The sequence below is a fragment of the Trachypithecus francoisi genome, unplaced genomic scaffold, assembly GCF_009764315.1.
Source record: "Trachypithecus francoisi isolate TF-2019V2 unplaced genomic scaffold, Tfra_2.0 Lachesis_group0, whole genome shotgun sequence".
NCBI lineage: Eukaryota > Metazoa > Chordata > Mammalia > Primates > Cercopithecidae > Trachypithecus > Trachypithecus francoisi.
In genome coordinates this window covers 119481207-119505797 of record NW_022681453.1, presented here as the reverse complement: position 1 = coordinate 119505797, position 24591 = coordinate 119481207, and the positions used below count along the sequence as shown (strand labels likewise).

Sequence of the window (24591 nt, the reverse complement as noted above, 5' to 3'; positions counted from 1 at the left end):
GTTTTCAATTGTTTCCTAGTATAAAGAGAGAGCAGATTTCTATTAGACTTAGGTAAATAACTATATTGCTAAAAGAATGCTCAAAAAGTTTTCAAGGCTGGGCACGGTGGCTCAAGCCTGTAATCCCAGCACTTTGGGAGGCCGAGACGGGCGGATCACGAGGTCAGGAGATCGAGACCATCCTGGCTAACCCAGTGAAACCCCGTCTCTACTAAAAAATACAAAAAACTAGCCGGGCGACGTGGCGGGCGCCTGTAGTCCCAGCTACTCGGGAGGCTGAGGCAGGAGAATGGCGTAAACCCGGGAGACAGAGCTTGCAGTGAGCTGAGATCCGGCCACTGCACTCCAGCCTGGGCGACAGAGCGAGACTCCGTCTCAAAAAAAAAAAAAAAAAGTTTTCAAATTGTGGAGGAATCAAATAGAAAAAATGTTCTATCTATATTTATAAAAGCATACTTTATCAAACTGTTGTAAATTATAGATAGCTTGAGAGAGATTTTCTTAAGTCTGGAAAACAAAACATTTGCATAAAGAACCAAAATCATTAAAACATTATCTTCATCAGTTATTCAATCTTATGTAATTCATTTTTGTTCTGCTTGATCTCATTTCATGAATTCAACAATTTTTTAAATTAGAGTTTTGGAAATTTTTATCAAGTCCATTGATCTTAAAGTTATCAGAAACTTGACTTAAGGGCACTTGTTAGATAGAATCATTTTCATGATTATCAGTGTTTTTAGAGAAGAATTCAAAACCGTAACTAGATGATGAAAACTTAGAATAGCCATAGTCTAAGAAGCTGATGAAAGTTTGCAACTGACAACAAAATTTAGTTATCTCTATTAAACATGGCATTAAGATAACCAAAATTATAATGACTTCTATAATTTATACAATTTGTGAAACATATCAACAAATACCCACAAATGCAACTAAAAGATCTAGTATCACTTATCATTTGTCAATGTCTTTTACACAGTTTATCAAATAAGCCTAATAATTTAATATCTCTCAAGATGAGAAAAATCTTTTGAGGCTTTCCAGGGGTTCCACCTCAAAAATCTCAGTTAAGTTTAGGTAAAAAGGACTAAAACTAGAATTTGATTTTGGGGAAGTCTGTCGAAGATGCTGAAAGTTTCAAGACATTTGATCAAAACAGGATCACAGGTTACTTGTGAAATAATAGTCATTTATGTAACCAGAGTGATAATCAAAAGGCTTTAAAAGGAATACAGAGCTACACCGATTTAAAAACAAAAAACAAAAAACCTTAACCTTTTAAAATCTCAGTTGTTTCTTTTGTATATTACGCATATGGATTTTATTTTAAGTAATCAAAAATCTAATAAAGGTAACACAGGACATTTTCTTTTTTTTTCTTTTTGAGACGGAGTCTCGCTCTGTTGCCCGGGCGGGAGTGCAGTGGCCGGATCTCAGCTCACTGCAAGCTCCGCCTCCCGGGTTTATGCCATTCTCCTGCCTCAGCCTCCCGAGTAGCTGGGACTACAGGCGCCCGCCACGTCGCCCGGCTAGTTTTTTGTATTTTTTAGTAGAGACGGGGTTTCACCATGTTAGCCAGGATGGTCTCGATCTCCTGACCTCGTGATCCACCCGTCTCGGCCTCCCAAAGTGCTGGGATTACAGGCTTGAGCCACCGCGCCCGGCCGACATTTTCTTGATAAAACCTAAAATCTGTTTCTTAGGCCAGTTATCAAAAAGGCAAAGAAAAACTTTCTGCAGTATGATTGTTCTTTCTTGGGGGAAGCTCATAACTTTGGGAGGCCGAGACGGGCGGATCACGAGGTCAGGAGATCGAGACCATCCTGGCTAACACGGTGAAACCCTGTCTCTACTAAAAAAATACAAAAAAATTAGCCGGGCGAGGTGACGGACGCCTGTAGTCCCAGCTACTCGGGAGGCTGAGGCAGGAGAATGGCATGAACCTGGGAGGTGGAGCTTGCAGTGAGCTGAGATCCGGCCACAGCACTCCAGCCTGGGCGGCAGAGCGAGACTCCATCTCAAAAAAAAAAAAAAGATAACCTGGAAGTTGAGCCAGATGAAAAGAGCACTTGAATTTAATTAGACAAAGGAACAATGTTACACAATAACTGTTAACAATTCAGACACATCACGAAAAGCCACAAGTAAAGGATCAAGGCCTTCAAGATGAACATTTTAGTGTCAGGATATAACAGCAGAGTTACAAACACAGAAAACAGTTATAAAAGCTTATAGAAAAAAGCTGAAGCAAAGAGTTATCAACCTATGCCTTCTCAAAAGGTGAAAAAGCAAAAGGTAGCAATGTATGACCTGAAAATCATGTGCTATGAGACACAGCAGAAGTTGAACCTACAGCTGGGCATGGTGGCTCATGTTTGTAATCCCAGCACTTTGGGAGACCTAGGTGGGTGGATTGCTTGAACCCTGGAGTTTGAGACCAGCTTAGGCAAAATGGCAAAAGCACATCTCTAAAAATAAATACAAAAAATTAGCCAGGCACGGTGGTGCACACCTGTAGTTCCACCTACTTGGGAGGCTGAGGTAGGAGAATCGCTTCAGCCTGGGAAGTGGAGGTTGCAGTGAGTCAAGATTGTGCCACTGCACTCCAGCCTGTGACAGTGAGACCCTGTCACTCAAACACACACACACAAGTTGAACCTGATACTTGAATCTGAGAAATTTCAAAAGGAAAATGCTACCTTAAGAAATAAGGCTGGGTGTGATGGCTCATGACTCCAATTCCAGCACGGTGGCAGGCCGAGGTGAGAGGATCACCTAATAAAGCGAAACCCCGTATCTACTAAAAATACAAACATTAGCAGGGCATGGTGGTGTGCGCATGTAATCCCAGCTACTCAGGAGGCTGAGGCAGGAGAATCCCTGGAACCCGGGAGGCAGAGGTTTCAGTGAGCTGAGATCACACCAATGCACTATAGCCTGGGTGACTGGGTGAGACTACCTCCAATAAATAAATGAATTAATTAATTAAAATAATCATTTTAAATAAAGAAGACAGCATTTTTAACCTGAAATGGGGAAATTAAATAGATACCAGGAAGAAATGTAGGACAAAACAGAAAATGCCCGCAGTTTAGAAGATGGCTGATAAACAGATTCTGGAATTAAAAATTAAAACCTATTGCAATTTTATTAAAAGCTGATCAATACTTCAAGTAAAACTCATTGTTTTAAACATAGAGATTCAGACTTTGGTCCTAAATCAATCAGTGCACTCCTGACACCAATGTTTAATTTTTAGAAAAAACTTACAAAGAAATCCTTTCCAACCCTGTCAACCTGATCACACATAAATCTTCCTTTATAAAGCCCAGCCTTCATAAACCCTCTGTGACTTGTTTAGATCCTTTATCATTTTCTCAAACACCTAGTCTTAGTCCTATAATTTTTCGTTTTTGATATTGGAACAACCATTTTGCCTTAGAACAAAAATTTATCACAGACATTTTAAAATTATTATTTAACTAAAAATATATCTTTATATCCATAACTATCTTTGTATCTCTCTCTCTCTCTCTCTCTCCCTCTCTCCCTCCCCTACACTGGTTTTTCCTCCAATTTTAATTTTCTTCTTAAATTTATATTTTGAAACAAACTTTAAATAACCTGTGAATTTGACAAAATCATTATTTTTTAATTAAAAAAACGCATTGTCCTCATAATGTTATGTGTATTAATAGATCTAAGGATATTTAGTGTTTTTATAAAATTTAAGAATCCAAGAACCAGCCGATTTATATTCAGCAATTTGTTTTTGTTTTTCTCTTATTTGGATATGACTCAGGCATTTAATGAGCTCTCTATTACTTAATTTAATGTAACATAACTTAAAGATTTCAAATTACTTGCAAAGTTTAGTTATAAATGTTTATCCCATTTACAGTTACATAAATTTTTTAGCAATTATGCCTAGATTCATTATGAAAATTGAGGTATTAGAGCTAGTCATTATTTTAAGTTACTTTTTACTAATCAGAATTATAACCTGTTAATATCAGATATTTACCTAGGTAAGAACCTAAAGTGAAATACATGGGTATGTTGTAAAGAACTCAGAAGATACAGCTGTTTTTATTAAATCAATAATATTAATTTAATCTCACATATCAAAGAATTACATGAAGATCATTTCATTTTAGGCTGGACTTAAAGCTCCATGACTTTAAAACAGTTAGCAGCAACAAACATAAAACTGTCTAACTACTAATTCCAAGCAAAAATGTATTTTGACAATTTTGAAAGATTTTTTTTTTTTTTTTTTTTAATAGCATCTCACTTTGTCACCCAGGCTGGAGTGCAGTGGTGCAATCGTGGCTCACTGCAACCTCCACCTCCTGGTTCAAGCAATTCTCCTGCCTCAGCCTTTGAGTAGCTGGGACTACAGGCACACACCACACCACCATGGCTGGCTAATTTTTGTATTACAATAGCATCAAAAAGAATAAAATACTTAAGAATAAGTTTAACAAGAAACCCACAAAGCTTATCCTCTGAAAACCACAAAATACAGTTGAAAGAAATTAAAAGTAAATAAATGGAAATATTCATAAATCAGAAGATTTAATATTGCTAACATAGGCCAAGTGCGGTGGCTCATGCCTGTAATCGAAGAACTTTGAGAGGCCAAGGTGGGTGGATCACCCGAGGTCAGGAGTTTGAGACCAGCCTGGCCAACAAGATAAAACCCCATCTCTACTAAAAACACAAAAAATTAGCCAGGCGTGATGGTGCACACCTGTAGTCCCAGCTACTCGGGAGGCTGATGCTGGGGAATCCCTTGAACCCAGGAGGTGGAGATTGCAGTGAGCCGAGACCGTGCCACTGTACTCCAACCTGGGTGACAGCGAGACTCCGTTTCAAAAAATAATAATATTGCTAAGATAATACTCCTCAAATTGATGTACAAATTCAATAAAATTCCTATACACATTCCCCACAGTTTTTTTGTTGTTGTTGTTTTTCGGAAACTGACAAGATGCTCCTAAAAGCTACATGCCAAATTTATGGAACTCAGAATAGCGAAACCAATTCTGAAAAAGAACAAAGTTGGAAGACACATACTTCCCAATTTCAAAACTTAAAGTACAGTAATCAAGGCAGTGTGATACTGGAATAAGCACAGACATACAGATCAATGAAACCGAACTGAGAGTAAAGAAATAAACCCTTACATTTATGGTCAGCTGACTTTCAGCAATGGTACAAAAACAATTCAGTGGAGAAAGGATACTCTTTGCAACAAACACTGCTAGAATAGATTTCCATATTTTAAAAAATGAACTTCAATCTATACCATGCGCCATGTACAAAAATTAACTCAAAATGGATCATAGACCTAAATGAGTTTTACCTAAAGACTAATCCCACAAACATTCTTAAAGAAAATAAGAAAAAAATCCTTGTGACCTTGGGTTAGGCAAATATTTCTTAGATAAAACTATAAAAGCACAATCCACTGAAATAAAATTTGCTAAATTAGACTTAAAAATCTAGAACTCTTATTTTTTCAAGAAATTGTAAAAAGAAAAAAGCAAGCCAGAAACTAGGAGAAAATATTTGCAAATCATGTATCTTTTTTTTTTTTTTAAAGCCTTTTAACTCAAATATATAAAGAACTCTCAAAATTCAATTACAAAAAAAAAACCACAATTTTTTTTCAAGGAGACAAAAGATTTGAACAGGCATATCACCAAAGAAAGTAATACGACAGCAAACAATCACAAGAAAAGACATTTAACATCATTTGTCATGAAAATGCAAATCAAAACCACCAGGAAAGACAACCAAACATCTATTAGAATGTCACAAATTAAAATGACTGGCCAGGCCAGGTGTGGTGGCTCACACCTGTAATCCCAGCACTTTGGAAGGCTGAGGAGGGTGGACAGATTGAGGTCAGGAGTTCGAGACCAGACTGGCCAACATGGTGAAACTCCATCTCTACTAAAAATACTAAGCTGAACATGGTGGCGGGTGCCTGTAATCCCAACTACTCGGGAGGCTGTGGCAGGAGAACTGCTTGAACCTGGGAGGGGGAGGTTGCAGTGAGCAGAGATTGTACCACTGCACTCCAGCCTCGGCAAAAGAGTAAGACTCCATCTCAAAAAGTAAGAATAAAAAAGTAAAAAATAGGCCGGGAGCAGTGGCTCATGCCTGTAATCCCATCACAGGCCGAGGCAGGCAGATTATGAGGTCAGGAGATCGAGACCATCTTGGCTAACATGGTGAAACCCCGTCTCTACTAAAAATACAAAAATGAGCTGGGAGTGGTGGCATGTGCCTGTAATCCCAGCTACTTGGAGGCTGAGTCAGGAGAATCACTTGAACCAGGGAGTTGGAGGTTGCAGTGAGCCGAGATTGCGCCACTGCACTGTAGCCTGGCGACAGAGACTCCGTCTCAAAAATAAATAAATAAAAAATGAAATCACTGACCATACCAATTGTTGGTAAGGACGTGGAAACTCTGGAACACCACACACTGTTGGTGGGAATGCAAAATAATACAACCATCTTGCCAACAGGTCAGCAGTTTCTTAGAAATGCATACATCTTGCTGGGTGCAGTAGTTCCACCTGTAATTCCTGCACTTTGGGAGGCCAAGGCAGGCAGAGTGCTTGACTCCAGGAGTTTGAGACCAGCCTGGACAACACAGTGAAACCCTGTCTCCACAAAAAATAGAAAAAAGTAGCCAGGTATGGTACCACTGCACCTGTAGTCCCAGCTACTCAAAAGGCTGAGGTGGGATGATCACTTGAGCCTGGGAGGTGGAGGTTGTAGTGAGCCAACATTACACCACCTCATTCAAGCCTGGGTCACAGAATGAGATACCACCCCCTCCACAAAAAAAGGAAAAACCTACTATCTGACCTGCCATTCCTATTCCTAGGAATTTATTCAAGAGAAATGAAGGCACATGTCTATACAAACTTGTTGACAAATGTTCACAGCAGCTTTACTTGAAATAGCCAAGTACTGGAAACAACACGAAAATGGATGAACTGTGATATAGTCATACAATGGAAAATAAAAGTAAATTAACTATTGAAATAAGCAACAATAAGGACTAATCTCAAAGTAATTATGCTGAGTAAAAAAAAAAAAAGGCCAGACAAAATATTCCATGTATATCAAATCATAGAAAGTGCATATAGGCATACCACACTTTATTGTGCTTTACTTTATTGTGCTTCACATACAGTGTTTTTTCTTTGTTGTTGCTGTTGTTGTTGTTTCACAGATTGAACATTTGTAAGCAACCCTGTGTCAAGTAGGTCTATCATGTCATTTTTCTAACAGTACGTGCTTACTTCATGTCTCTATCACATTTTGCTACTTCTCTCAATATTTCAAACTTTCTCATTATTATTTTATCTGTTACAGTGAGCTGTGATCAGTGATCTTTGATGTTACTATTGTAATTGTTTTGGGACACCACAAACAATGCCCATGAGACATCAAACCTAACTGATAAATGTGTGTGTGTTCTGAGTGCTCCACCAACTAGCCATTCCCCCCACCTCTCTCTCCTCTTGCTTCTCCATTCCCTGAGATACAACAGTATTGAAAGTAATAATCAACCCTACAATGTCCTCTAACTATTTAAGTGAAAGGAGGAGTCACACATTTCTCACTTCAAATCAAAAGCTAGAAATGGTTGAGTTTAGTAAGAGAGGCAAGATGAAAACAGAGATAGTCCTAAAGCTAAGCCTCTTGCACCAAACAGCCAAACTGTGAATGCAAAAGAAAAGTTCTTGAAGAAAAATGAAAAATGTTACTCCAGTGACATGAATAATAAGTAAAACAACCTTATTACTGATATGGAGAATGTCTGAGTGGTCCAGACAGAAGACCAGACCAGCCTTAACAATCCAGAACAAGCCCCTATCTAATTCAGAACAAGTTTTTAACTCTCTTAAATTCTGCAAAAGCTGTGGGAGGTAAGAAAGTTGCAGAAGAAAGGTTTGAAGTTAGCAGAGTTGGTTCATGGAAGTTTAAGAAGCTCTTTCTGTAACATAAAAGTACAAGGTGAAGCAGCAAGTGCTAATGGAGAAGCTACAGCAAGTTATCCAGAAAATCTAGCTAAGATAATTGAAGAAGGTGGCTATACTAAACAACAGATTTTCAGTGTAGACAAAACAGCCTTCCAGTAGAAGGTGCTTTCTAGGACTTTCACAGCTAGAGAGAAGTCAATGCCTGGATTCAGAGCTTCACAGGACAGGCTGACTCTTTTGTTAGGGGCTAATGCAGCTGGTGACTGACTATGTTGAAGCCAATGATCATTGACCATTCTGAAAATACTAGGGCCCTATGAATTATGCTAAATTGACTGTCTGTGCTCTATAAATGAAACAACAAAGCATGGATGACAGCACATCACCATGGTTTACTAAATTGTCTTTTCTTTCTTTTTGAGACAAGAGTCTTGTTCTGCCATCCAGGCTGGAGTGCAGTGGCACAATCGGTTCACTGCAACATCCAGCTACTGGATTCAAGCAATTCTCGTACGTCAGCCACTGAGTAGCTGGGATTACAGGCGTGCATCATCACACCCAGCTAATTTTTGTACTTTTAGTACAGACAGCGTTTTGCCATGTTGGTCAGGCTGGTCTAAAACTCCTGGCCTCAAATGATCTGCCCACCTTGGCCTCCTAAAGTGCTAGGATTACTGGCATGAGCCACTGCATCCTGCCCTACTAAATCTTTTAAGCCCAATCTTGAGACCTACTGCTCAGAAAAATATTCCTTTCAAAAGATTACTGCTTATTGACAATATACCTAGTCATCCAAGAGCTCTGATGGAGATGTACAAGGAGATTTTGTTTTCATGCCTGTCAGCTCAACATCCAATTCTGCAGCCCATGAATCAAGGAATAATTTCAATTTTCAAGTCTTAAGAAACACATTTCATAAGGCTATAGCTGCCACAGATAGAACAGATCCATCAGAAGAGTCACAAGAATCACTAAGTCAATTGAAAACCTACTGGATGATATCCAAACGAGCAAAGAATATTTTTCCAAGTAGAAGTGAGCACTGGGACATTTTAGTGCCAGGCTGCAGTGGACAGCCACAACAAAACCTCTCTTCTATTTTCTTTTCATAAGTAAAACACTAGACTTTAGATTCAGCTGAGATGTGGTGTGTTACAAAGCAGGCCTTTCCTACAGGGGTTACAGAGGCCGGCATTTCTTCCCTTGGTAGGAATGGTATGAGCTGTGTTGTGGGGCAGGCCACTGGTTTGCATGCTGTATCATTAGAGGGCATAAGCCAATTGATCTTTTGCAGTTTCTATTAAACTTGAACTGAGAAAAAAAAAGAAAGAAAAAGAAAACCTACTGGAAAGCATTCGCCATCTGGGTTGCCATTTAAGACCTTACGTCGGGCAGGTAAAACTGAGCGTGAGAGACAGGAGGCATGGGTAGAGACCTCAAGGGAAGTAACTGTCAAGGTTCAGAGAGCCTGCAGTGGTCAGCAGCAGAGAGGTGAGGGAGACAAAACCAAAAGCCAGAGCTCAGCCAAGAAGGAGGTACAAATAAAAACGAAGGAAAAAAAAAAGAACATTTGTCAATAGTGAGAGGCCAACATATCAACATTAATAGTTTGGAAGAAGTTGATTCTAATCCTTACGGATGACTTTGAGGGGTTCAAGATTTCAGTTGCAGAAGGAATTGCAGATGTGGCAGAAATAGCAAGTGGACTACAATTAGAAGTAGAGGCTAAAGATGGGACTGAATTGCTGCAATCTCATAAACAAACCTGAACAGATAAAAGAGCTGCTTCTTACATATAAGCAAAGAAAGTGGTTTCTTGAGATGGAATCTACTCCTGGTGAAGATCCTGTGAACATTGTTTAAATGACAAGAAAGGATTTAGAATACTACTTAGTTGATAACATGGTGTCAAAACCTAAGAGAACTGACTCCAACTTTGCAGTTTAATATGGGTTAAATTCTGTGCAACAGCACTGCATGCTACAGAGAAATCGTTCACGAAAGGAAAAGTCAATTGATATGGCCAACTTCACTGCTGTCTTATTTTAAGAAAGTGCCGGCCAGCGGGCGCGGTGGCTCAAGCCTGTAATCCCAGCACTTTGGGAGGCCGAAACGGGTGGATCACAAGGTTAGGAGATCGAGACCATCCTGGCTAAGCTGGTGAAACCTCGTCTCTACTAAAAAATACAAAAAACTAGCCGGGTGAGGTGGCAGGCGCCTGTAGTCCCAGCTACTCAGGAGGCTGAGGCAGGAGAATGGCGTAAACCCAGGAGGCGGAGCTTGCAGTAAGCTGAGATCTGGCCACTGCACTCCAGCCTGGGCGACAGAGTGAGACTCCGTCTCAAAAAAACAAACAAACAAACAAACAAAAAAAGAAAGTGCCGGCCAGGTGTGGTGGATCATGCCTGTAATCCCAATACTTTGGGAGGTTGAGGTGAGCAGATAGTTTGAATTCAGGAGTCTGTGACCAGCCTGGGATACATGGCAAAACCCCATCTCTACAAAAAAACATAAAAATTAGCTGGGTGTGGTGGTGCACACCTATAATCCCGGCTACTCAAGAGGCTGAGGTGGGAGGAGGTGGAGGCTGCAGTGAGTTGAGACTGTGCCACTGCATTCCAGCCTGGGCGACCAGAGTGAGACCCTGTCTCAAAAACAAAAACAAAAACAAAAAAGAGAGAGAGAGAGAAACAATTACCATAGCCATCCCAGCCTTCAGCAACCACCACCCTGGTAAGCAGTCATCAACATCAAGGCAAGATCCCCCACTAGCAAAAAGACTATAACTTCCTGAAGGCTCAGATAATTGTTAGCATTTTCTTTTTTCTTTTTTTTTTTGAGATAGAGTCTTGCTCTATCATCCAGGCTAGAGTGCAATGGCGCAATCTCAGCTCACTGCAACCACCACCTCCTGGGTTCAAGCGATTCTCCTGCCTCAGCCTCCCAAGTAGCTGGGATTACAGACACCCACCACCGCGCCTGGCTAATTTTTGTATTTTCAGAAGAGACAAGATTTCACCATCTTGGCCAGGCTGGTCTCGAACTCCTGACCTCATGATCCACCTGCCTCAGCCTCCCAAAGTGTTGGGATTACAGGCGTGAGCCACCGCGCCCTGCCTGTTGGCATTTTTAACAATAATTTTTCATTAAGGTATGTACATTAATTTTTAAACATAATGCTACTGCACAATTCATAGGCTATAGTATAGTGTAAACATAACTTCTATATGCCCTGAGAAATGAAAAAATTTACACAACTTGCTTTACTGGGATATTTCCTTTATTGTCACGGTCTGCAACCTAACCCGCAGTATCTGGGGCATTCCTAAATTCGTGATAGACGGTTGCCTTGGGAAGGGTAAAACAGGATGGGCCAGAAAAAGAGATTACCAAGGCACATGAGTAAATGTTGGGGGTGATGGAAATGTTCCTCATCTTGATTATAGTGACGGTTTCATGGGAACATATGTGTGCTGAAATTAATCAAAATATATTTTAAATATGCGTATGGCTTTTTAAGAAAAAAGCCATATTTGAAGTAACTAAAAACATATATCTATAACAAATTAATACTGAAAATCTAAGCATGTATAACTGATGTTGCTAGAATTCAATTTTAGGAGGTTTTTTTAGTTTGCTTAAATGGCAAGGACTAGTGAATTGGTGCTGTGTCATTAGTTCCTGCATCTGACAGGTTACGGTGGTTTTAATCAACCATAATAAGCATTAAATCTCTAGGCTAAATGTTCAAGAATCTTGAGAATTTAGATCTGGTAAATTTCTATAAGGCTTCTAAATCAGCATCACAATTCGACATTAAAATATTAGCTCCTATAATGTAACATTTATTGAAAATCTATGAGAAAAGCACTTAGGGTAAGGATATACTAAAAATAGAAGTTCTCAAGAAACTTAAATAATGTCTTACTGATTCAGCCCATTATCCCTCCAGCAGCCAGCTTGACACTATTCTAAAGAAGGCAACAGGTCAAATGACTAATCATTTGCTACTTTTCCTTACTTATTTTATAATCTTTGCTTACCAAAATATATTATACACAAATAACAAATAAATAGCATAGCCACTTGTAGAGTATTCTACACTCCAAACAGATAAATTGAGCAGGTAACAACATCTCAGTTTCTTTTATAAAAATATGAAAACAATGACTGCCTACTTCATGTTGAAAAGATCAAGGTAAATAATGTGTGTCAGAGTATTTTAAACCATAAGGTGTTGAAAAATTACAGAAAATTGTCATCATAATAGTCTCAATACCGTTATCCTGGTCCCAGGGGAAAAAAAATCAAAAGCATGATGGCTGGCTGGTGAACGTACAAAATACATAAGCAAAAAAAGAAAACAAAACAAAAAAAGTATATACACTTGGCCCTCCATATCTGCAGATGCTGATTGTAGGGGACTTGAGCACCTGCAGATTTTGGTATCTGAGGGAGTCTCGGGATACCTGTTTACATACCCTTTCAGCAACAACAAAAGCTGGTAATAACTAATTTGAGCATTATTGTCTCAAATAAGAGAATGAGAGACAGGTCTCCGCTGAATCCCCTCTCTAGAGCTAGTGAAGTTTCTCCTTAAGAGCCCTTCTGGAAGCCTTTTAAGAAACTCTCATATAGAAGCACCCTGGAATCTCAGAAATTAACTAAATCTATTAAATACACTGATATGTAAACTCCACTTAAAGTACCTTCTCTGAGGCGAAACAGAAACAGCCAATGGCAAGAGAGTTTTCCACTCTGCTCCTAACATTTCTGTTCAGTCCTGTTTCCAAGTTAGACCTACAGTAAGCAGCCTAAGTTTATGATCAAACTCCCCAGATCAATTTCATTGAATTTATACTTTTAATACATTTCCAACCAATCCTGCCAACTCAATTCCACAGAACTCTAGGTAGAAAACAAAAAGTTTAAAAATTAATGTGAAAAAGTATTATAAACCTTTTAATTTCACTGTGGTCACATTCTCAAGTTACATTTGGGCAATCCACATTAATATGAAGACAGAAACAAGCTATGACTAGAGTTCTATGAAGAAAATGTCTATTAGAGAATTTGTAACATTTTCAAGTTTCTAAACTATTATTCTCTGTGCACAATAGTTTAATACCTTCAGAAATAAATGTTTTGATTAATGAATGTATTCTTAAAACACTTCATTTTAATGTGTAACTATACTATTAGAAAAATAATTTAGACATTTCATTGACATTTTCCTATTTATGATTCAAGTATTCTATCAATTCCATTCGAAATCTAAGGCACGATCAAAAATTGAAAATAATGCACTTACATCATTACTTCCTTTAGTGATCCAATAGCTTTTTCTAAAGTGCTTTTGTCTGGATTTTCATCAGCTGTATGCTTCTTAAGATCTGTAATAACACAATGTTTTTCCATGCATAAAAAATTCAGTGATTTCTCATCTAAGACTAAACTGCTGTCCATCTTGATATAGCTAATTTTTAAAGATAATATTCAATCTTTACTTTAAAAAAGTTTTAAGCACTGTTCCCTAAAAAGCTCTCTTATTACACATCTGTTAAGGTTTCCATTTTTACTGACTAAATTTTCAGAATATGTAATCCTGATTTTCTTACACTGCTGTTCCAATCCCTCAAGTAATACTTGGGGATTCCTAAAGTCCTCAAACTTTCTCCATAGTGTTAAATGAAAACACATGATCCTCAATAAGCTCAAAAATCAAAATGTATTTTGTGTTTCATACTGGGGCCCATGGCTACATCACAGAGAGCATCTGCTATCTTTAAGCACAGATTTTGTTACCTTAGAGATTTATACTTAACACATTGACTCTTCTAATCCAGGTTGTTTATTTGTGTTCCCTGTGCCATCCTTGGCATATTCTTATCAAATCTAGGTTTAACCTAGTACCACTGTCCACCTAATCTCTCACGTGGAATAATAGTAATAAAGCCTAGAAATCATTTTATTTATAACATTTATGAATTTCTACAAGTACTTAAACAATAATGAAGATATGCAAATTAGAAGAAAACCACAATGTTTTGGAAACCTGAAGTTTGTTCATATATTCTCCTTACAATTTGTAAATCAGAATAGTTTTAAATAGTGGACAAATCTTTTTATAAGCCAGTAATTCTCAACTATATAACTCTAAAAAACAAAAAAAAGGTCAAATTTTTAGTTAGTACTATAATTCACATACTAACCAAGATTTTTACAGAAAATAACAGATTAAACAGTCACAAAATTTGCCTCCTTGTCTGCTGTAAATATTAGTGTAGATTTAGCTTAGGAATTAAATATTTTATTATAGACTTTTTCCTGTTTATAATTTAGTTATCCTCCTTTTTTTTTTAAATTATTTTTAGAGACTGGGTCCCTGTATGTTGCCCAGGCTGGTCTCCAACTCCCGGGTTTACCCTCAGTCTTCCAAAGTGCTGGAATTACAGGCTATAATTTTGTTTTCATACGTAAGAATAAAATAAAAACGGATACTGTCTTTAGCTAGCTAAATATAACAGAATATATATACACATTTTTTACCACAGGCAAAATTTATGCATAAAAATTATCTGCTGTAAAATTCCCTTCTACTGATATCTATAGTTCAGTTCTAGAATAAACAGGTATGTTTCAAGAGTACTCTGAACAATCTAAGGTCAAAAAAAGTAAGCATAAAGCCAAATATATAGAACTTTACTAAAATTCAAAAACGGGCTACAAAAACTTGGGACATACAAATTATCTTCTCCTCGTGATTTTGTGGGCAAATTTTGTATGTACTTGGATGTAAAATGATTCTGAACTAGTGACACACCATGAAATATTAAGAAAACTTTTAAATGAAAAGACAAAATATATACTACTAATCAACAAATAAAATATTTCAGGCCAAGCTGAATTTTAGTAGCACCAGTGACTATTTTTTAAGATAATCCATAAAGTAAAACATATATAAACTTTAATGCTGAAATCTAAGAAACTCTAAAAATGAGAAGAAATTCAACTTTTTTGGAAAAAACAATTCTTTTAAAACATCTGACGTAGTTTGAAACAGATCAGACAAGTACCATTTAAAAGTAATGCAACACTGGGTAACCTCTGTACTGGTCGGATAAGAAGTTCAACAAGGCTCTGCCGTCCACATTCTGGTTTTGCTTGGTTTATCTGAAAAAAATTTATTCAACAATTTCAAAAAAGGTTTTCTGCAAAGATTATATGCCCTACTTTTACTGGATTACACCTTATCATTAGTGTCCCTGATACAAACTAATAGAGAAGAGGTGGAATTTCTCTGTGGTAGACTACTTGGCTGAATAATTTTCCAGGGCCTGAAATGGCCTCTTGGCCAGCCAGTGGTTAACATCTTACATAAAAAGTGAGTTCTTCTACACACTCCTATATATCCCACCTTAAATTTCTCTTAAGTCTACATCATTCACAAGAAAAGCACATTTAATAATATTAATTATGCTAATACCATTAAATAAACAAAGTAAGGAACTGATAAGAAAAAAATCATTAAAAGCAAAACGAATCTCACTGGAAAATCATTAGGTGTTTTGAAAACTAAAATACATAAAACTTTTTTAAAAACTTTTTGTAGGGATGAGAGTCTCACTTTGTTGCTCAGGATGATCTCAAACTCCTGCCTCAAACAATCCTCCCTCATCAGTCTCTCAAAGTACTAAGATTACAGGCTGACATTGGCCAGTGCACCTGGCCACAACTTAAAAAAAAAAAAAAAAAAAAAAGACCACATATAACATTCTTATTCATTCAACCACCTCCTGGTACCTAACACTGAATATAACAAACCTTCCAAAGCTAAACATCATGGTCACCCACAAGTACAACTAAAACTAACAGATATTAATAGATACATTTTACTAAAGTTAAAATTTACTTCATTGTTTCATAATTTTGGTGAATTACTTCAGAAATAATTCTCAAATTTTTATTTGAAAGAAATATACATTACCTTGAGAAAAGCATGAAATCTTGGTTTCTGTTTTTCACATTTAATAATTGTTTCCTTGCTCATTTCAAAGAAGTTTACAAAGGGAGGGTAGGTTTTTACCAAATCTTTTGACTAGAAAGAAAAGGGAAGAAAACATTATTTGTTATGCATTTGCCACCCCCTTAGAGACAATGTAACTTAAAGTCAAATAATTAATAGTCATAATCTGAAATATCGGATACAAAGTTTAAAGTAAGTTTTTTCTCAAATTAAATATAGAAATTTATTTCATAAATTTCTCAGTAAAGAATTGCTAAACAAAATACATCAATTGGTATACACAGTCTAAAACATGAAAACACCCAGAAAAAAACAAAAGATATGTTAAAGCTTATTGTATTGATACAAACATGACAAAGAAAACGTCTATGAGTTTAAAAAATATTAATTAAATTACAGCTGATCTATGTAGATTCCAAAAGCATGGTATTTATTCAAAAATCCAAACCACCATTAAAAGATCAGTTATATTACTCAAAAATGCAAGCAAGAAAAGGAAAAGTGTTGGCTGATTGAGAAAATTAAAAAGTATCAAAAAAAATGAGAAAATAATTTGTAAATTTTTAATTATCAACCAAACTGAAAAAACATCTAAGAGATTATTTTGTAAGGAAAGAAGTTAGAGGCCTCAAAAAATAAAAGTATAAATGCCAGTACTCAAGGCACTGAAACTTACAAATCCTATTTAAAGAGATTCAAAGAAACGTATAAATTCTATTTATAGAATCTTGTCGAAATGAATTTATAAAACTTAAGTTGTGTGGTTCTTATCCTAGTAAGAGGCAGTTCATTAGAAGCCTTTAAATAGAAACAGACATGACAGCAAAAAGTGTTATCAACTAAGAAGGGAGAAAAATAAAAACTTCTTTGTACATCTGGTAGAATTCAGCAATACTCACAGTAGCAAAGACATGGAGTCAACCTAAGCGCCCATCAATGATACACTTGATAAAGAAAATGTGGTACATATACACTATGGAATGCTATGCAGCCATTTAAAAAAAAAAAAAAATGCAAGATCATGTCCTTTGCAGGAACACAGATGGAGCTGGAGGGCATCATCCTTAGCAAGCTAACACAGGAACAGAAAACCAAACACCACACATTCTCACTTATAAGTGGGAGCTAAATGATAAGAAGACATAGACACATAGAGGGGAACAACACATACCTGGGGCCTTTTGGAAGGTGGAGGGTAGGAGGAAGGAGAGGAACAGGAAAAATAACGAATAGGTACTAGGCTTAACACCTGGGTGACAAAACAATCTGTACAATTAACCCCCATGACACAGTTTTACCTATGTAGTAAACCTGTACATGTACTCCTGAACTTAAAATGAAAATTAAATAATATATAAAATGAAAATACAATCTGTGGCCATTTATGAAGGGCAAATAACTTGATACATACTAAAACAATTATAGTACAGCATGATAATTGGCATTCTTCTAATAATCTTGAGCTATTAAGATGTTAAATTGCATATAGAAGGCATGTTTCAGAAGACAAAGAACATTTCCAATATATTTTATAAACACAATCATGTCAAAGTTTTAAAACCTCTCACATTTAAATAGGTAAATTACATTCCTTGCCAGTCCTTGATGAGATCATATTTTAATCTGAACACTTAAAAAGGAAATACAATACTTACATATTTCAGAAAAATGTCACCAATGCTTTTGCTCTCATCCCAATTAACGATAAGGTCTTCGAGATCATCCTGAAATAGCACGAGTTGAAATATTTAAAATTAAACCTGACAGCTCCTTATACAACTTTTAATATTTCCGAGATACTCGTTGGAAAGAAGCACTTTACAAAGTGTCTTAATTTAATGTGTAAAATAATGAACATCCCATTTTTTCTCTTCAGCAAGGAATTAACTTTTACTACAAAAACAAGTCCTTTGAAAAATAATTTTTAAAATATAAAGTCAATAAGCCTAACTTTCCAATGTGATGTGATAACTCAGTATTTTTTTCTTATTAACTATAAAGCTGATTGGTGTTATTAATTATAGAAAACTACTTTCAATCCTGCTGCTGAAGCATCTTATTTAACATCAGTCATTAAAAACTGTAATCTCTAACAGGGGGTCAGCAAATTTAAAAGTGTGAATAAATGAGTGTGGCTGTGTTCCAATAAAATTTTTTTTAACCAAAACATGCAATGGGCTGGATTTGGCCCATGAAGCATAGTTTGTTAATTCTTCATGGTCTTTCTAAAATATTACTTCTTTGTAAAAACTCAGAACATTTAAAAGCTTTATAATAAACAAACAAATCAGATGATAAAATGAGATGCCAAGAAATGATATGCCCTAATTGAAATTCTAAGTGATTTGAAAGTAGACATCAATCGACAAGCTCTTACACTAAAGACTCTCTAAAGTTTCATCAAAGGCTGCTGGGACACCCTTTCAGTGGGATCCCTGAGATTAAAATTATTTTTGTAATACTGCTAAAGCATTATTTGACTTTTTCACTCATTCTCTCACAAGTATACAGTTGTTTTCTAGAAGCTACATGATATGTGATATTGCAACAGACTGAATGTAGAAACAGATATGAAAACCAGTCTTCTATTAAGCCAGACAGTAAAAAAACTACAATACCACCACTCCCCTTACTAATTATTTTTGTTTGGAAATTATTTTTCTTAAAGAATGGTACTTGTGTTGTCACGTAGTTATTATTTTAAGTGAATTAATACAAAATTAGATATCCCACATGCAAAAAGATGAACTTAAACCCTCACCTCAAGCAAATCAACTTTTGAAGAAAACAATCTTCAAAATCTTGAGTTAGGAAAAAAATTTTTAGGTATGACACTGATATCACAGTCCATAAAAGAAAAAATGAATACACTGAACCTCATCAAAATTTAAAACTTTTGTATTTCAAGAAAACTTGTATCCAGAATTTATAGAGAAGTCTTACAACTCAAGAAGACAATCCAATCAAAAATCAGGCTATAGACAGTAGCCATTTCACAAAAAATAATATACAAATGGCTAATAACCATGTGAAAAGACACTTATCATTAATCATTAGGGAAATACAGTTAAAGCCACAAGAGATGTCTCCTCACCAACTAGGATGGTTATAAGGTAAGAAAAAAAAGATAAGTGTTTTTCAAGAATGTGGAGAAGTTGCAATTCTCATTCATTACTGGTGAAAATAACAATTGATGGGTCTGAGCTTCTCAAGAGGCTGACGTGGGAGGATCACTTGAGACCCAGAGTTTGAGGCTGGCCTGGGCAATTAGGCACGAACACATCTCTAAATTGATTAATTAATTAACTTTAAAATGATGGGAAAACCCTGGCATTTTCTCAAAATTTTTAAATATAAAACTACCATATAGCTCATCAATCCTACTCCTAGGTACCTACTCAAGAGAAATGAAAACATGTCTACACAGACTTGCACACCACACTCTCACAGGAGCATTATTCATAATAGCCAAAAATGGAAACAATCTAAATGTCTATCAACTGGTGAACAGACTTTTAAAAATTAGTATAGTCATATAGTGGAATATTATTTGACCAGAAAAAAAGAACTTCTAACATGCTACATTTAGATGAACAAAAAAAAAATGCTAAGAGGAAACCATATATAAAAGACCACATACTATATAAACATATTTACAACACTATAGAGTGTATCAAATAGTATATCTATATGCTATGTGTATATACATAGTATCAATGTATATTTATATTAAAGATATAAAATGTCCAGAAAACACAAAATCATAGATACAGAAAGTACATTAGTGGTTGCCTATGGCTGGTGTAGAAATAAAGATTAATTGTAAGTAGACATCTTATTTGGGGTGGGTAGTGAAAATATCCTAGAGTGGATTTATGGTGACAGTTGTACGACTTGGTTAAGTTATTAAAATAACTGAATTGTATCATATATTTAATTTTTTTTTTTTTTGAGACAGGGTCTTACTCTTTTGCTCAGGTTGGAGTGCAGTGGCACAATCACAGCTGACTGTAGCCTCAACCTCCCAAGCTCAAGCAACCCTCCCACCTAACCTGCCGAAGTAGCTGGGACTACAGGCATGCGCCACCACAGTCAGCTAACTTCTTTATTTTTTGCAAAAATGGGTTCTCACCATGTTGACCAAGCTGGTCTCAAATTCCTAGATTCAAGTGGTATTCCTACCTCAGCCTTCCAAAGTGCTGGGATTACAGGCAGGAGCCACCAGGCCGGGCCTGAATTGTGTATTTTAAATAGGTGAATTTAAAAACATGTAAGATGTACCTCAATAAAGCTGTTAAAAAATAATACATCTTAAATAATATTTTAAAATTTTGAATACAGCAAATACCAATATATAAAATCCACATAAGTAAAACTTCCTCAATTTTTAAGAATGAAAAGGGATTCTAAAGACAAATAATTTAAGAATCACTGTCCTGTATTAGTAGATTCAGTAAAGTTCAAAAAGGAGAAAAACTACTTTCAATAGCATAAAAGTAAACTCAAAGCAAGAATATTTTAACAGCCCACACACATCAAGAACTGGGAAGACTGAACTGTTCATAACTGCACTTGAAAGAAAAAAAAAAAGGAAGAAATATTATAAATAAGTCTAATCTTGGGGCAATACAATGCAGTGAATTCTGGCACTGACTACTGAGGTTTAAATACTGGCTCTTGGGCTTGTTACTTCTGTGCCCTTGGACAAGTTATGTAAGCTATATGTTCCTCAATTTTCTATTCTGAAAAATGAGGAAAGTAATTATTCCTACATCATACAGGATTTTATGAGCATAACTATGTGTTAGGGATTCCTCTATTAATGCATAAACCTGTAAAATACTTACATAAGAACATTGCTCTAAGAAAGCAAAATCATCTTGAGGCACTGTGAAATATAGTCTGCTCAGTTTCTGGTTAACTTTTAATTCCTAATGCTTGTTGACTAAAGATTGCTGTCTTAGGTCGGGTGCCGCAGCTCACGCCTGTAATCCAGCACTTTGGGAGCCCAAGGCGGAAGGATCATAAGGTCAGGAGTTTGAGACCAGCCTGGCCAGCATGATGAAACCCCGTTTCTACTAAAAATACAAAAAATTAGCCAGGCATGGTGGCACGTGCCTGTAGTCTCAGCTACTCAGGAGGCTGAGGCAGAAGAATTGCTTGAACCCAGCAGGTGGAGGTTGCAGTGAGCTGAGATTGTGCAATTGCACTCCAGCCGGGGCAACCGAGCAAGACTCCATCTCAAAAAAAAAAAAAAAGATTGCTATTAGCTCAGGAACTACGTAATAAAGGAACTAAGGCTTAGAGAGATTAAGTAACTTTCCTCAAATCACACAGCTGTGAACCAGTATTCAAACTCAGGATTGTCTGACTCAGATTCCAAGTTATTCCACAGTCATCCCCATTAGAAAGGGGGACTCAGTTTGGCAGGCGAGTCCCCAATAGCTTTATTCATAACACCACTATTTCTTACAACATTTCTGGGGAAAATGCCCGATACAATTTAGGACAGAGACTGAGATGTATCTTCTCCTCCTTGTCTATAATACATCAGAAATTCTCATAGGCGTCTCTTAACTTTTCCTCCAAAAGAAAGGACAATTCTGCAGTTCTAAGACAAAGCAGATTCCAAAGCCTGGGCAAGAATATTAGAAAAGTGGGGAAGTCATAAACAGATGGGGCTTAAGAAAGCTAAGCTACTTACTTCTTTTCTTCCTTGTTAAGATTTATTCTGCACTGTTAAGTAGGTAGTAACAGTGCAGAATTAATCTTAACCAGGGTTTCTCTTTTGCTGAGCTCACTGCACAGTAAGCCAACATACATGGGTTCCTAAAACAAGTACACAATTCTTTGAGGCTTACACTAAAATAAGAAAAGATATACATATTAAAACAACAACAACAACAAAAAGAACTCCTATCAATCCCTCTCTCTTTTGTTTCATCATAGTTGTGTAAAAGTAGAAATTTGGTTTATTTTTTGTTTTGTTTTGAGACAGGGTCTCACTCTGTTGCTCAGGCTGGAATGCTGTGGCATGATCTTGACTCACTGCAACCTCTGCCTCCTGGGTTCAAGTGATCCTACCACCTCAGCCTCCCGAAGAGGTGGAACTACAGGCATGCGCCACCACACCCAGCTAATTTTTGCATTTTTTGTAGCGATGGGGTTTTGCCTTGTTGCCCAGGCTGGTCTCACACTCCTGGGCTCAGGCAATCCACTCGCCTCGGCCTCCCGAAGTGCTGGAATTACAGACATGAGCCACTGTGCCCAGCTAAGAGTAGAAAATTATACATCAAGGATTAATAATGTTTAATCCTGAAAAAGAAAAATTCATACTGAGGAAAAGAGAGACGTAGATAACAACCTCAAAAATTTTCACCTTACTCAAAACATCAGCTCACAAGATCTTGAAAGCAAATTAAGAATGAGGCTACTAAAGATGTTTACATAATACCTAGATAAGAAAAAACACTGAGTGCTAGTCCTGATTTTGAAATTTAAAGGTAACATGACCATCATTCAGTAAACATTTACTGACAGTAATCTAAATGCTAGACAGTGGGTGTAAACACAATGGGTAAAAAAGTTTTAACACTACACAAAACTTCTGAATATTAGTTTACCCAACTTCATAAGTCAGTTATTATTATCCCATTTTATAAACAGGAAAACTGAAGCACTTAAAGTCACCTGACTTCAAACTCAATCAAATCTGCTTTGTTCAGGCCAAGCACAGTGGTGTAATCCAAGCACTTTGAGAGGCAGAGGCAGATCACCTGAGGTCAGGAGTTTGAGACCTGCCTGGCCAACGTGGTGAAACCCCACCTCCACTAAAAATACAAAAATCAGCCAGGTGTGGTGGTGCACACCTGTAATCCCAGCTACTGGGGAGGCTAAGGCAGAAGAATCATTTGAACCCGGGAGATGGAGATTGCAGTGAGACAAGACTGCACCACTGCACTCCAGCCTGAGCAACAGCAAGACTTCATCTCAAAAAGAAAAAAAAAAAAAAAAGCTGTTTTTTCCACTACATATTCTTAACCACTATATGATATTATAAAATACAGACACCAATGTTTTCAGGAATGCTGTATTGAGATGATATGAAAAACCGTACAAATTTAAGACACATTTACATGGTGTCGTTTACATACTAAAAGAATGTACCTCAGCATGATTTTAAAGAAGCAAAATAGCATTAGTAGTTAGGAGAACAGACTTTGAAGTTATACAAATAAAGGTTCAAGTCTTGTGTCCAGCATTTATTAGATGACTGCCTCTGGAAAATTATTCTCTGTGTGTACTGGTTTCACATCTCTAAAATGTGTACAATAATACCAAGTTTTTGCTCAATAGATGTGGTAACGCTCAATAGATGGTTGGCTTCATTTAAAACAGGAAAAAAAACTGCTATGTATTAAAAGGACAAAGAAAATAAACCAAAATTTTAGGCATATTTGGATAATGGAATTATGGGTATTTCTCTCCCTTTTTCCTTTTCTCTTGAGTTTTACAAATGTTTGACAGCACATACTGGTTTCACAGTAGAAAAGAACATAAGCTTTAAAATGGTTAAATATTTGACAAACCTGAAATCAGCTAAAAAACCAAAAAGTTGCAGTAAGCTCAGATCAGGCCACTGCACTCCAGCCTAGGTGACAAAAAAAAAAAAAGAAAAAAAAGAAAAAACTGAAAAACTAATAGTTGAAGTACCATCTTACAGAAGAAGCTTAAAGAATTGTTACACATAAGAAAACAAAAGGGTGATAAATTTTCAAAACTTCACTGAATCAAAGAATATGATTTTCTAAATTAAGATTATGACTCTGCAAACATAAAATAACACATTTTGTCACAGAAGGGTGTCCAGACTAGCTAAATAACTGACACAAATTCAAAGTGATACACAAATTTAGTGGCAAAACACCAAGACGAAAACCTACTTGACAGGCCAGTCACAGTGGTTCATGCCTGTAATCCCAGGACTTTGGGAGGTCAAGGCAGGTGGATCACTTGAGGTCAGGAGTTAAAGACCAGCCTGGTCAGCATGGCAGAATCCCAGATCCACTAAATATACAAAAATTAGCCAGGTGTGGTGGTGCATGCCTGTAGTCCCAGCTACTTGGGAGGCTGAGGCAGGAGAACCCGGGAGGCAGAGGTTGCAGTGAGCTGAGATCGCACCACTGCACTCCAGCCTGGGTGACAGTGTGAGACTCCATCTCAAAAACAAAACAAAACAAAAAAAACAAAAAAACCCCCACAAAACCTACTTGACCTTCCATTCTGCTTTTGTGCCACTCAGTAAGTCTTTTAAAACAAAAAATATTCCAAAAGTACTTTCCTCTTCAAAAATTCAGAATCCTAACTGGAATAGGATTAACTAGCCTGAAACTCTCTAGCTTTCTAAGCTTTTTAAATAGACTCCTTCAGAGTTCTCTTCAAATCTAGAAATTAACTGAAATATGATCAGCAATACTGATAAAACACAAAATACAAGCAACTGGTAAATGTCATTTTTAATAATTTATAGATCTGCTATTTTTTGTTTATAAT

The 24591-nt window shown here is 36.7% G+C and overlaps 1 protein-coding gene across 5 annotated transcripts in view; it reads right to left on the bottom strand.

Moving 5' to 3' along the window:
• Positions 1–24591, bottom strand: part of ECT2 (epithelial cell transforming 2) — a 73672-nt gene that overhangs the window by 23809 nt on the left and 25272 nt on the right. For all 5 annotated transcript variants that reach the window (XM_033211724.1, XM_033211727.1, XM_033211725.1 and 2 more), the window contains 4 exons: positions 17694–17762; positions 16000–16110; positions 15089–15185; positions 13324–13405 (listed from right to left, as the gene is read on the bottom strand). In XM_033211724.1, coding sequence (XP_033067615.1) covers positions 13324–13405; positions 15089–15185; positions 16000–16110; positions 17694–17762 — 359 coding nt within the window. The remainder of the gene's footprint in view (positions 1–13323; positions 13406–15088; positions 15186–15999; positions 16111–17693; positions 17763–24591) is intronic.